General features: G+C 37.6%; 1 protein-coding gene across 11 annotated transcripts in view; it reads right to left on the minus strand.

Annotated features, from left to right (window-relative positions):
• ATF7IP (activating transcription factor 7 interacting protein) overlaps positions 1 to 14,839 on the minus strand; it is a 74,639-nt gene that overhangs the window by 38,958 nt on the left and 20,842 nt on the right. For 8 of the 11 annotated variants that reach the window (XM_068191487.1, XM_068191488.1, XM_068191489.1 and 5 more), the window contains one exon: positions 197 to 1,245. In XM_068191487.1, coding sequence (XP_068047588.1) covers positions 197 to 1,238 — 1,042 coding nt within the window. In that variant the 5' untranslated portion in view covers positions 1,239 to 1,245. Of the gene's footprint in view, positions 1 to 196; positions 1,267 to 6,278; positions 6,647 to 8,823; positions 9,062 to 14,839 lie in introns of those variants that run through there. The other 3 variants (XM_068191483.1, XM_068191485.1, XM_068191486.1) reach the window with 3 other exon arrangements.

The following is a 14,839-nucleotide window of genomic DNA, read 5'->3' on the forward strand; positions in this document are numbered from 1 at the left end:
AAATCTGGAAGATGACCATTTTTTGGTGCAAAGTTTTCTTCCTGTGCCTCAAATACCACCCTTGAAAACTAAGACTACAAAAGGTTACTGGTGGCTAAGATTGCCTCTTTGATTTAGAAACCTGACACAAGTGTGTCATTCTAAGAAATGAACATCCCAAACCTAAATGGAAACTAACAACTTAGAAAATTCTTACCTGGAAGACTTGACTTGTTTGGCAGTATCCCTTCAACAAGCTCCTCCTTCTCATCACAGGGATCATCTTCATCAGACAGTACTAAGAAAGCCTCTTTTGGCAGACTTTCACTGCTTTCCTGCTTGGATGGTGAACCCAAACAATTGTCTATTTTCTCTTCTAAATCTGGGACTGTGTCATCCACTGGAAGCAGAGAACTTTTAGAAAAACAGCTCAGATCATCTTCAGCAGGGGCTAGTTTTTCCAAAATTGGAATAATGTCATCTGTTTCCATACAGTCCGTATTGTCCAAGACACTTTCACTTGGCTCATCTATTGTCTTCAAAACAGTGGTTTCTGAAAGTCCTGCACTGCCTTCTTGTTTTTCCTGGTCAGCTTCCATACTGCTAGAGATGGCTGCTTCTCCAACAACCTCTTCAACAGTTCCTTCTTCAGTCCTCTTTTCCTCACCAGATGAACTGGAATTAACAGGTAAATAATTTGTTTCCCCCTTCTCTTCAGAAGAGTCCCTAATATCACAGACTGATTTACTTTCAGCTTCCAATGGGACATCATTCTTTCTTTGGTCCAAATGATCTTTTCTATTATTTTCTTCATGGAAGTTATCTTTACTGATACCAACTCCATTTTCAGCCTCACATTTTACTGCAATGTCAGTATCTTTAGCTTGCTCAGGAGTAACATTTTCTGAAGACAGCATTAGAGGTTTGGATTCTATGTCATTGACTATGTTTCCTGCCTTACTTTCAGGGCATTTGGTCTCACTAATTTCATCACAAGCTGTTCGTCCTTCTTCAGAGTTAACACACAAGTCAACCACGCCATTAATTTCTTTCTTGACTTCCGTACAATCTGTATTGCTTAAAAGGGAATTTATATCCGAATCTCCATTCTCATGTTTTCCATTTAACAGTTTCACTTCAGTTGTCTTCAACAGCTCCTCTTTAACCTTATAGACAGCTTCAAGTTGCTGCCGATCACTTACTCTCATTGTTTTCCGTGCTTTAAAGACTTTCTTCTGAGGTTCCTCTGTGCTATCCATCTTAGCCCTTAAAAAAATTCAGAAAGAACTGTGAAGATAAAAAATTATCATTGTCATGTTACACTGCTACTAAGAAAGACTGTAATGTTTAGCACATTTTAAAGTAAACCTGTTGGAATGGTACTGACGAAAACAAAGAAACACCTGTCAATACTTAAATTTTATCTGACTTCCCAAAAAGTGAATCCAAGTTTCTCTATGTGCTGCACAAACACATTTATGCAAAGGTCACAGAGGTCACACTAAGACATCATTCAGTAATATTCTACCTACACATTTTAGACCATTTGTCTCATAGTAGTCTATTAAAAATAGATATTATACTAGGGTAAGAGCCAGCAGCCACTCTTCTCATAAAAAGTTAAAAATAAATGTAAACTAATGGATCAAGAACATTTCCATCCTTAAAAAAATTAATTTCATAATTTACAAGCAGAATAACTGGGGTAAATGACAACATTCTTATATCAAGTCACTTTTAAGAAAACTTCATTATATACAAAGAATTTCTCAATGTATCATTAAGATAGTTTTTTTCTGCATAAATACAATAGACTTTCATCCTCCACGTCTATACAATGGTTAAATGAACTTGGATTTTTAGACCACTTTCATTCAGTTTGCAGTAACATTTTACTAAGACTATCTGTGGCCATAAAAACTACAGGTATTGGAGCACCTTGCAGAAAAACTCTTTCTTTCAAGGAAAACTGCTGGGTTTGCCCTCAACTGTTATATTCATTCCATCCACCCACACTAGTATTAAGAAAAATGTTTATGTTTATAAAAAAGTGTAAGAGAAATGTTAGAAAATCTATTTTATCAAATTAAAACATGGAGTTAAATCCAGCATTACCTAGGAAACTATAATGATTTTGTTGAAATACAACAAAATCTGATTCCATGTATTTCCATTAAACAAAACAAATCCATAGGGATTTTTAAAATATGTTTTGTCCCCAGGTGGTCTTGTTTAATGGCCTAGTTTTAAAGGATTACATAGAATAATGTTCAGAAGCAGAAGGCAGCTAAGAAAGTTCCTGTATCCTAAATGTAACACAACAGCTAAGATCTTGAATCATCTGGTGCTAACCAATTTAGGTCTGCTGAAGCAGATCTACAAACCACCATAAAGTTACTCCCATCAAGCATACAGCTTTTATTAAGTTTCTCAAAAATATACAAAAATTATATTAACAGTAATTAAAAGAGAAAAATAATCAGACCGTTATCTCAGTATGACTTTTTTTCCCCACAAGGACCAGATAGGCAAATGTTTATAACACTGACACAGCAGAATTATTAGGCAAAAGATGCACTTTAAATACATAGTATGATTAATTTTGTGTCAGCTCCCAATTAATTTTCATTTACAGAGCTAAGAAATTAATAAATAGATTGCATTTTGTCTATTCAGGTGGGATATAAATGATTTTAAATTATTTTGTAAAAGAAAGCAGGACTACTGCCAACACTTGCTCAGATCAATGACAGTTTTGTGCAACCACAAACTCAAGAGCATTTGGACAACCCTCTTGGGAAGGTGGAATGATTCTTGGGGGTGTCCTGTGCCAGGTGAGGAGTTGGACTCGATCCCTGTGGGTCCCTTACAACTCAGGATATTTGACAATTCTACAAACCAAGCTGCAAAATTCAGACCACAGATGCCACAGCCTATAAATAACAATGGTTTCACTCCATTTTGTAGCCAACCTCATCTGTAAGTTTTATTTAGGCAATGCTAAGATTGTCCTTTAGCCTTCTCTTCAGCAGACTGAAGCTGTCAAGCTCCCTCAGCATCTCACCAAGGGTCATTTGCTTTAGCTCCTATCATTTTGGTTTGCTGGATCTTTCCTAGTTTATTTGGAATAAATTTTGTGGAAAAAATTATTTAACAATTATCCGTAACTACAATATTCTACATTGTAAGGTAAATATATTGTATATATATTGAATATATACTGTAATATTGAATATATTGTATTTATTCTAACGTACAATACGAGTGCGACTGTAAACCTCACAATCATGATGTATTTTACAATTCTAAGGCTTATTTTATACTTGGTTAACATGACCTGACAAAAACACAGACAAAGCATAAAGCAATTTTTTATATTTCCTTTTTACTTAGCACTGAGCTTCCCTTACCCTTTAGAGTTCTTTTATGCAAAACAATCCAGAATTCTCAGATTTGAGTTACTGATAGTACTTAACACTTTGACACACACCTCAGTAACAGATGAATAAATTTTGACAAAAAGTTGTATCAGGTCTATTTCTGAACTCTCAATAATACCATTATGATGATTTTTTAAATTTTTTTTGTTTTTTTGCCACTGACCAAGAACTGGATTGTCTACTACTGCATTGCCACTAGTGGGAGCAAAATACAACACCTACAGAAACACTGATCTGAAACACCAGTTTACATGAGTTGAAAAAAGGTTCTCATCACAACCGTTTTCAGTCAGATGACTTACGAACTCCAGGTGAGCTGTTAATGCTTTTCCAGAGCTGTCTACATTCTAAATACAATTTCTCCATATTCTTTCAGAAGAGAATATATTTAAAGCAAGAATTTTAGACCTGAGGGTTCAAGAAGCATGTAAAAATCCCTAGTATTTTGGAAGTGCAAGTGCAGTTTTTGGAAGCACATCCCTTCTGTCTTCCCAAGAACTTAAGACATTTCCCAAGAACTCGGGCATTTTCACATCATTACAAAAGCATGTATCACACTGTAATGTAATAGAACACTGACCATCATATTCATGTTCCATGCATATAAACCCCTATAACCAACACATATGCTGTTACAGATTTTTATCTTGTAGAGGCAATTTGGGGGAAAAAAAAAAAAAAATCAGTCTTGGCTAACCTTGAACAAGTCCAAGAACTCCTAAGAGGTGAGCCACTAGTGAGAACACTCTGGGCCTCTGCATCAAAGTTACAATAGGATAATTTGATCTCCCAGACTACAGTGTTTTCTTTTATAGGCATTACCCAGAATTTACAAAATATATTACAAAATTCACAGTCTTACTTTTTCTATGACCAAAAAATACACTAACAGATTAATGTAACATTTACAAATGTCTTAAAATCAAATCTGTAAGTGCATCATTTGAATAACCATATAACTTAAAATAAATTAATATTTGCTGTTCTAATTTCCTTAAGTCATCCAGGCAGTTTTTCATTAACATTTTTAACACAGAGTAAATACAAAGAAAATAAAGGACACTTATTTTTACATTTGCCAAGAAGACCAGTCTTAAAAAATTCAAACATAAGAATCACTTTCTATTGACGCATCCTTACTTTTTATTGGAAAAATAAATAGGTGAACAAGCTTGATTTGCTTATATTTTTAAAAATTACGTTCACTTTTTCTCTTCGGATATTATCCAAAAATCTAGTTAAAAACAAAGTACTAACAGTTCTAGACAGAACCTGTAAGAAATACAGACGCCTCAAAATTCCGATGTTAAATGGTTATGGGAGCAACTTGGGCATATTTTCCCGCAGTCTAATCCTACAGTCTTTTGCAACCAAAGAGTACTTGATTAAAGCTACCAAAAATATTCCATAAAAACTACTGTGACAAAATTATAAGCATAGATGAGACAAACCAGTGTTTTAAGTTCACCTTTGAAAAGGATGCTTTAAAATATCTTTTAAGGGCAGACCAGTCTTTAAGCATTTCCAGCCATACCCACAAGGGAGCACAGTGCAGCCAAAGAACAGACTCAACTGAGAGTAAGAGAAACAAATCAACTGGTAGCCAGTCCAGACAGGCTTGGTCACACCAGTGTAAGCCTGTCAGCCACCATTTGATGAATACTGCTTTCCAGTCTTTCAGAGGGCCAAGGTGCACTCCTTCAGAGAGCAACAGAGCAAATTACATGGATTCAGTCTTGCACAAATAGAATGTATCAAGCTTCTACTATTCTAAATGAATGCATTTTGGCAGTCTCCCTTTACAGTTAATAACGTGAAGTTTAGCTATGTTTGTTAAACACTTCCCTTATCTGATGCTTGGGTGTTTTCCTTTTTTACTTATCCTTTGACCAAGTCAAAAGGAGGAAACCAACCGCCCAGGCATCAAGCCAACATAGGAGCACCTTTTATTTCGAAGAATGTTTTTTGTATGCATCAGCACAAAATGACTCTGGCATGTACAGCTACCTGTGTAAGGGTTAAATGCTTCAAATAAGGACATAGGCTTTTGACTGATTTTTTTTTGTTTTGATTTTATTCAAGTCAACAATTTTGACAGACCAACATACACACTGTATTCATTTATTAGATACAAAAAACTCCCTTTTTCATTTTAAGCTTTAAAGTCATACATAATTAGTCATGTGAGACATGAACATATCATTAGGCCCCTCCCTCCAAAATTTTGAAATTCTTCTCATGACGAAATGTGTGCTAAATGGCACAAAATGTGCCAGTGCAGCTAGGAATATGGGAAGGTCTATTTTCTGAGCCATTTTCCCTCTACTTCCTCATTTTTTATTATTCTTACTATGTAAAGACACCACAGCTCTAAAGCAAGAAAGGATTGTAAGGTGGTATGCATCAGCCTATGATTATGTGCTCAGGTAAGCAGCCCATGAGCTGCTCAAAAAGAGAAGCCAATCAGCATGGAGCTCCCTGAATCCTGCCTAGTGACAGGCAGCAGACAAAGGGAAGGTCATGGGAAAATGAGGGAGGGGGGAGAGGGAGAAGCTGCAATCTAAACAATAGTGCGTAATGGGGTTTGCATAACATCATGGGTCTAGAACAGCACCAGCAAAGGGCTCCTCGAAGGCATACGGCACTAGCCAAATGCGCCACAACCATAAAACGTTTGCCAAAGCACCGCAACTACACAGAAGAAGTAAAATTCACTGATAACGAACATCAGCACTCAAATGTGCAAGCCTACTTAAAATATATCATAGCCAAATCAAAAAAAGTGAAGCAGCAAATGGTCATGAGTATTGTGTTCTACATGGAGACTTCCAGAGAATGAAAGTGGTGAATAAAACCTACCTTTTAAGTAGTGGTTCATAAAAAGCAGTTTTCAGTTTAAATCCTCCATAGCAATTTCGATTAAGTTGCCAGAAATTTACAAACTATTTTCAAAGAAGGAAAAAAATCTTGTTTGAGACCTATTCTTATAAAAGACATAATTAAATGATGCACCAATAATTTCGTTTTCTACCAGCAATACAAGTCTACTGATCTGGCTGAATGGAATACACACCACCAGCCTAGTGAGCTCCACATACAACTGTGCCTTTGTTTTTAAATGTAATAAACAAAACAGAAATCACATGACTATCGTATGTGCAAATAATAGTTCTTCTAATACACCACAGACGATTTCTGTTTTTGTCCCTTTTAGGCTAAAGTTATATTAGTGTTGGCTGAGAGTAGGGAGAAAAATACGTTTTCTAAGAAAAAAAAAATTACGACATCCATCCTGCCCTATTTCACCTAGTGCGCGCACAGCAGAACAAGGTGAGCGGTAATTAAAACCCCCTTTGAGCTCATTTGTACCCGCCACATCCCGATCTGCTGCGGCTCGCAGAGCGGGGAGCGAGAGGCACGTTCCCCTGCGGCGCAGCCCTGCAGTGTCGCGGGCGCTCCCCAGAGGGCGCCCGCGGGGCCCCGCCGGCCGCAGCCCGCGCGGCGACGGGACGGACCGGCAGGCCCGCCTCCCATTGGCTGAATGGAGCAGCCGCACGGCAGCCAATCAGACGGGAGTGCTTTAAATTCCGCCCAGCAACAAGCCCCACGCGGCAGGCCTCGGGCGCGGGCACGAGCGCGGGGGCGCGCGTTAGACGAATGGGATTTTCCAAACGGCGCAACAGAAAGCCAAGGGCTTTCGTTCCGAGACCCGCAGCTGCACAGCCGCGCTAACCAACAGGTGTTTACTGCGCGGGAGCATTTTTAGGTGATCACTGAAACCCTGCGATGTTGAATGCTGAATCAAAAAATACCTCTTGAAATGCAACCTTGGTATAAGTATGGCATTTGGAAAACCTTCCTTTCTGGAGAGCCTATGCAGGAACACTACTATTTTTTAGTATTCCAACAGAAATCTGGTGTTTTGTCATGACTGCGGTATGACTTCTGCCTTGAAAGGAGAAGCCAATCTCCCCCACCTTTGCAAAAAAACTGCTTTCTGAAATTCAGCAAAACATGCCCAAATATGTATGTATGCCTAAGAAAAACAGGCACTACATGGTTAAAGCCTTCTTAAACCAGAGTAAACTCACAGTACAGTTTCAAAGAGATTGGTGTTGTTTATTGTATATGTGATAGCGTCATGTACAAACTTGAACTATGTTTTTGTCACGTTGACGTCAGAGTAAGTTAAGCACTTCTCTTGTATCTCCTCTGACACTGGCTTATGAATCTCTTTCTCATACCAAATTTTTGAAGCTTTTTCCCCCATGATGCTTTGATGCCTTGTGGGAAAAATTAATTCCTCATGGGACAAAAATGACTGACAGGTCTATTTACCTGGCTAAGATATTTCATCTGCTGGTGGTTTTGCAGACTTGTTCTTACATGTTCATCACTTTGCACCTAGGTAACTGCATTCTTTGGAGAATGGAAGAATGGAAAACAAGTAGAAAGTATTTCCTATACAACTTTTACAAGCAACTCAAGTCCCTTAGAAACACTCACTATTTAGCACATGGAGCTGAGGCTGATTCTCCAAGAAAAACTTTATCTTTTTCTGTATAATAAATGTAGATTATTAAAGTAGTAAAACTGCATGACTGGAACTCAGCCAGAGCAACAAGGCTGTGATAATGTGTTTTCTTACTTCCCACAAGTGTTAGAGATTTCAGCTTTTATCAAAAACTCAAAGCATCAGCTTTCAATTCAGCTGTGACATCTCCAAACACTGAACAAATCCTGCTGTTTTAAACAGCAGTAACAGCAAAATTCTGCTTTCTTACTGAAAGATTTTTTTAGCACAAGCTAAAACACTAAGGAAGTTTGGTGGGTTTTTTTTAATTAAAAAAAAAGGATTTACGGACTGTGAAGTTCAATTTGTGCATTTGAAGATACATTTGATGAATATTATTATACACAGTCTCAATGTTAGATTACAGTTCCATCTCTGGGATAGGATAAACAGCTTAAATTTCCTTTCCATTATCCTTGAATATGAGTAGGACCTAATATTTCCATAGATATAGTCAGTAACTGCCAAAACACATCTACAACTAAAAACTTGCTCAAATTCTGATATTCCTAGCTTAAAACCTGAACAACCTCAATTAATTGTTCATGCACATGCAGATCAAAAAATATGAGATATTCTGTGGAAAAAGAACAATCTCAGAAAAAAGGCAAGATGTTCTAATCATGCATGCTTAGGCTTTTCTAGGCATTATAAAATACAGTATTTTTTCCTAAGGAAGATCTTTATAATTTTTAAATGTATAATTTTCAGTAATGCAAGAGGCTACAACTTTGACACAGTATTACTAACATATGCATACTTGCATCCCTTCTCTTCTGTTAGATAAAATGCAGAATAACACTATTGTAATGAAAAAATGAACATATTTACCCCGAACAATCTATTGTCTAGATTAGTTCCCATATCACATATGCAACTAGCTGTAGCAATGTAACCTCGGATTTCCAACTGGCAGCTCAGTGACATCAGAATTCAGAGGTGAGCTACCTGATGCTGACAGTGATCCCAAGTGTCACTTCTCAAATGCCAGAAGAAGCACAAGTGCAAAGAAAACTTGCAAGAAAAGAGGCAATGCTGCATTGAAACATTACTGTTTGCAACACATATAAGCACCTTTTACGATTTTTTTGGCAAATATTGCGTTTAAAAAGCAAGTTTAAAATGGAACTAAACCAGCAGTTGGTAAGTTGGGTGTTGGGAGGGTTTGCCCGGGGAAGACACCGTTTGTCGGCAGGAGCAGCACACCCTACCTCGCCCGCACCAGACCTGCCCCGAACAGGCACAGCAAGCACACGGGTTGGAAGGGGCACGTCACCAGGGCGCGAGGAAACCAGCTCTTCCATAAACTGAAGCCTGGTGGGGTCTCTGAGCTGTTCGGGGCAGGGAGGCTATTGCCCGTTTCCCACATGAAAGGATGAGTTTTCTTTCAGTGATCTGAGGCAGGCCAAGGCAGCACCTCGGCAGCCATCTTGTCCTCTCGTCGGCTCCCTACCCGATGGCGAGGACAGCCAGAGATTTGCATACCCGCTCGGGATTGGCTGCCGCAGAGCTGCTTTGCATAAACCAAATCTGCCTGGCAACAGGCTAAAAATAGCCAGCGCTGCTGCTGCTGGGAGCGGCACCGCAGCGGGGCGGGAGCGCAGCGCGGCGACGCGAGGGGCCAAGGCACGCGCAGCCATCCTAACGTGACGGTACGTGTGGGCACGGCGCACTCAATTCCCTCAGGGAAAGGTGGGGCTTTTTAAGAGACAAAAATAAATTCTGAGGTAATTATCTTTTGAAATCAAAACAAACTATTATAATCTGCACAGTCTTCTTTCTCACTTTCGTTTCTAGCAAGCTGGAACAGAAACCATCTTTCATACTGTAATACCCCATGTCGGTTTGGTGAGATGACAATGGAGTTAATCCACAACACCTGCAACAAATGCCACTTAATCCTTAGTAGATGTGGACTCCTACACAAAGTTCTTCACTCCTCAGTTACCCTTGTTAATCACACCTCACCAGAAACACACCTGTACCATTCCATTCCTCCACTTGAAGCTAAAAACTGTGGGATTTGGAAAGGCAAGCAGGATGAACTAAGAAAAGAAACTCTGCAGAGAAGGCATTTTAAGAATAAAATTTAGATACAAAATGGAGTCAGTAAAGTGCAGAATCTTAAAGCTGCTATGTACATACATGTTCTATGATAGTAACCCCAGCACTAATCTACATGTGCATAATTTTATGAGTTCAACCTAGAAAACAGGAATCATCTACAGAAGTTTCATTTCCAGCAGTACTGAACTGATAGCATAAACTCTTCTGACTGCACCAGAAGCAAGTAAAGAGGTTTCCACACCTTTCTATTCAATGCATCCGCCTCCAGTTTCAGTTTCATGGAACTGGTAAAGGCAGGTGAAAGCCAACATCTTAAGGTGAATGAAGCTGTCAGATATTAAAACCCCTCTAAAATGGGACTTTTAAAGGTGGTCAGGTGACTGCTCCACCAGTCTTCTGAAGGACTGTTACATCTTCAGCAAGAGAACAGTAATTGCACAGTTGAGAGGTACCTTTCAAGATAAGGAATCTTGTACTTATAAGCCTAAGTCATTAAAAAACAAAAAAAACCCCAAACCCTCTTTTTTGAATATATTATATACATAGACATTTTATGTACTTCATGCATTTTGTATTTATATAGGTACATACGGTTGAGGAAAACATGATCAGAAGGCTTACAATAGAAGTCTAAAATGGTAATTAGGTTGTGAACTTGAGGCTCTAGTTTTATTTCCATAAGATTTTAAATGTAATTCTTGTATATGGAAGCTAAAAAATACATGGAAACAGTAGATTATCAGGCATAAATGAATTTATCCTTAAGGCAAATTTTCTCCCAGAAAAACAAATTCATCTTGTTTGCTATCTCTGGTCAGATATGCAGAAAAATTCTTACACCCGAAGTAAGATTGTTTCTGAAACTTAGTTTCTAATTAATATAAGAGACCTACTTTTCTCACACCTTGAGATATAAATTTCAAGCACCTCACTTCCCCTTCTTTGGTCAAACAATAGAATGAGTGGCCCATTTTGCATATTTTTCTCTAATTCAATTTTCTGACTGGTTAGTCTTCTGACATTACTCAATTCATTGAGTAAACACTGCTGCTAAAATATAGAGAAATATATATAAAGACACTGCAAAGAGTATCAAGTTTGACAGGTACAAAGTTATTTTCAATTTTTATTTATGAATATCCATAAAAACAACAAGGCCAACAGGATGTCAAATAAAAACTGCTATAAATGTCTTTATTTCTAGGGCAAGGTACACTGCAAGGCCCGAGAATCCCATTCTAGAAGGGAAAGGTTATTTTCATAAGTCCAGACTAGGGGACACCAGGTAATGCAAAGTCTTTAAGTGACTGTCAAAAACATAATGCTTTTTTGGGTGGGTTTTTTCATTCGAAGAATTCAAATTTAAAAAATCAGGATAAACTTGAAGTGCAATGCAATACAACACACTTTTTGTATAAGCTCCTCATACCTACAAAACTTGATTAAAATGAGCACTCTTAAAATTCCCACAAATTTAAACTGTTTTCGTACATAGGTTTCAACCATCACAACCCATCTTCAACCTGCAAAATTTCATTTCAGAAGAATGTTTGAAACAGCTTACAACAACTAAGAAGTTAGATTTCAAAATATGGTGCAATGAGGAAAAATTTATATGAAAGCAATTTATATTATTCAGATATAAAAAAATACTTTTTTCTCCCCATTCTGCAACTGCTGCCCATGCATGACTAATCCAGTATAATCCCGCATCAATAGCAAAGACAAGTCAAGGAACAGGAAAACTGAAGTTTATTGCTACTAAAATATAAAAATTTAAGACCAAAATATTTGGTAGAAAGTCCTGTTTATCTCTAGGAAAACATAAATTTGCAAAATAAGTTTTATTGCCAAGTTTTTGTTTCCCATCCCTGACAAAGGCAGTTAAAAGGTTCACCAAAATGAGGAACAAATTGGTATAAAATTTCATTAAGTAATTTCCTTAGAAATCCTGCTTCAGACAGACTCACTTTACAGCAGCAATGCTGCTGTAAACATTCATCGTATTCATCTGTGGCTACCAGAGACTACCACGGTTGCTAAGCAACATCTTAGTTTCATCTCAATTTTGAGATTTGCCATTTTGGCATATTCACTGGAACCCTACTTATTCTTTAAATAACCTAATCTCATTTCACTTCTTTCATAACTGTTTTATGAAAGGCAATAAAATAGATTTTTCAGAGGGGAAAAAGGGGGTGTGGGGGAAGCTTCCTTTTTCCTATGCTTTTCTAAGTACCTATGTGTAGATAAAATATCTTAGAATATTTGCATATGACAAGAAAAATCACTATAGTGCTAAGAAACCCCACAGACATTCAGCAATCATCTTGCTTTTTCTGATTTCTGGTTTCTCCACCTAAGTTAAGCAAGGACAAGAAGTAGAGAATTTCATATTGACTGGAATATCAAAAAATTCATACCACAGAGCAATTAGCATATTATCTAGATTTATTCTACAATGGAGTAAAATGCTACTCTGATACATGAGATTGAGCCCCCTCAGTTAAAGAACATGACACATAAGCCCATCATACATGTTCTCCTTCTACCTTACAAAAAAAGGACCAATATAAATGACCTTCAGCGACTCTACCAATACACGGACATCAAGCAGCAGATTTCACAGTGGCAGGAAAAGAAAAAAGACTGCAAAAATCCATGCAGTCAACATATTTCTGTAGATAACACTGCTATGAGGTCACTGCTACCTGAGAGACTGCCCACACTGACACTCATCTAATCCAGAGGGGTTTCCTATGCAACAAGACAGCATCCTCCACCCTGGACAGCTACTCTGCACACTTTGCCCACAGTAATAATATTCAAAAGAGGCAACAAGCTTTTCAGAACTCTAAAAGAAAAAGCACCACCACTGTTATGCAGTACCATTTTAAATAGCTTAGTCTATATCCATACACAGAGTCCCATTCTTTCCTGTCCTTATTAAGTAGCACTTAAAAGTAAAGTCTTCTTAAAAGGGTTCTGTTACATTAACTAAATACTGTGACATCTCCCTTTGGATGAAGTAACCATTGAGGAATAAAGAGGAGAGGATGAAATGCTAATAATTATAGACTCCTGTGATGAGAACTGTAAATAGCTATGTTTTTATGAAATACTAAGTAAGTGGAATCGTGCATGCACTTCAGGCAACAGTTCTTCAAATCACTACCTGAAAATGACCAGGGAAAAAAGCAAGTGCTTAATTACCCATTTGAAATAGGAGATGGTAAACCTAATGTTACACAGAAGTTTCAAAGATGTACACTAAAAAACCAATTATCTAAAAGCAACCCAACTACTGGAGTTTCTCATCTTGCAGTATGAATATTAATAAAAGGGAGCCAATTGGCAAGTGCTGTATGACTTTAGCTGCTAAGTACTATTTATTTTTTGTGCTGTGGGATGACCAAATGTCAAAAGCCATCAAAATCCTAGTAGAAGGAATGTGAAGTATTTTCTGTGAATTACAGCTTGTTGCTAATATTACAAAGGAATATGGACTTCTAAACATAAGAAACTGAAATTAAAATCTGTAGTCTAAAGGCATTTCTTTTTCATAACAATGGAAGAATTAATCTTTGTGTTTCCTTGGTTTCTTAGTCTAAGATCCTTGAAGAAGAAAGCAGAAAAAGATACGCAAATGTTCTTTGACCACAGCAGTCAGCAAGTTCTCATGCTAGGTTTCTTACAGGATACAAAAGCAAAACAAAAAGGAGGATTGAAGAGATGTTCCATCCAATAAAGACCTTTGTCTTTTAGATTAAGAAGCTACAGGCCTCAAATGACATCAGCTTATACTTCCCAAAATATTTCTTATGCCTGTTTATTAATGACCTCAATGAGGCTTGCCACTATGCAGGACGCCCAAGTAATTCTGGAAGGCTTTCCTGGGTTTAAACTTCACATCTAGGATGACAGGCTTTAATTTTTTTTCCTGATGAATTCTTTTCAAAGCCACCATAAGCCCCAGTTTGCAGTTACTCAACACCTCTGCATGGCTGCTGGCAGCAAATGTGTGGACTGAAGTCAGCCAGCAACATTTTTTTCATGCTGACTAGTGACATCATACACACTAACTTAGTGAACTAATGAAATGCACCTAGATAAATGATCTGTTTAGGACACCAGAAAAAACAGGTCTAGAGCCACCTCCAATGCCAGTGTTGCATTCCTAAGTGAAAAGGATGGAAGTGATCAAAAGCAGAACACACTTCTTCCAGTAATGAAGTCATTGTTTTGCTTGCTAATGCAAATTTTCAAAAATAAAGAAAACAGTATTACAAATTAATGAAGCATTGATAGTCTGCACAGAATATTAAACTAGGATTCATAGTATAATAGAATATAAAAAAAAAAGCTGCAAGTTTCCCTCTACTGATACATTATTTGGGAATTATTTTGCCATAACAGTGCGTAAAAAGTTTTTGAGTATGGTCCCAAAAAAACAGTGGCCAGGCTGTAGTGATACTGTCCAATGCATTCATGAGGTGGTAGTACTTGGTCTGCAAAAGAGACTACTTCTTCAGTGAAGAGCTCAAAGCAGTTCTACAAAAAACATCCTTTATTCTACTGTTTTGTGAGGGGGGAAAAGCAGTTGATGAAGCAACAATCCAGTAATACCATTTCAGAAACACAGAAGTACATGAAGAAGTTATACAGCTATTTTAGACTGCTTGCCTTCCCAAATTTCATAAACAACCATAGGGAGAAAAATGCATCTCTGCACAGTCACTCAGGGTGACCATTTACAAGAAACTTCATTTTTCTTGCCTAG

This window comes from Anomalospiza imberbis, chromosome 5 (assembly GCF_031753505.1).
Source record: "Anomalospiza imberbis isolate Cuckoo-Finch-1a 21T00152 chromosome 5, ASM3175350v1, whole genome shotgun sequence".
In the NCBI taxonomy this organism is placed as follows: domain Eukaryota; kingdom Metazoa; phylum Chordata; class Aves; order Passeriformes; family Viduidae; genus Anomalospiza; species Anomalospiza imberbis.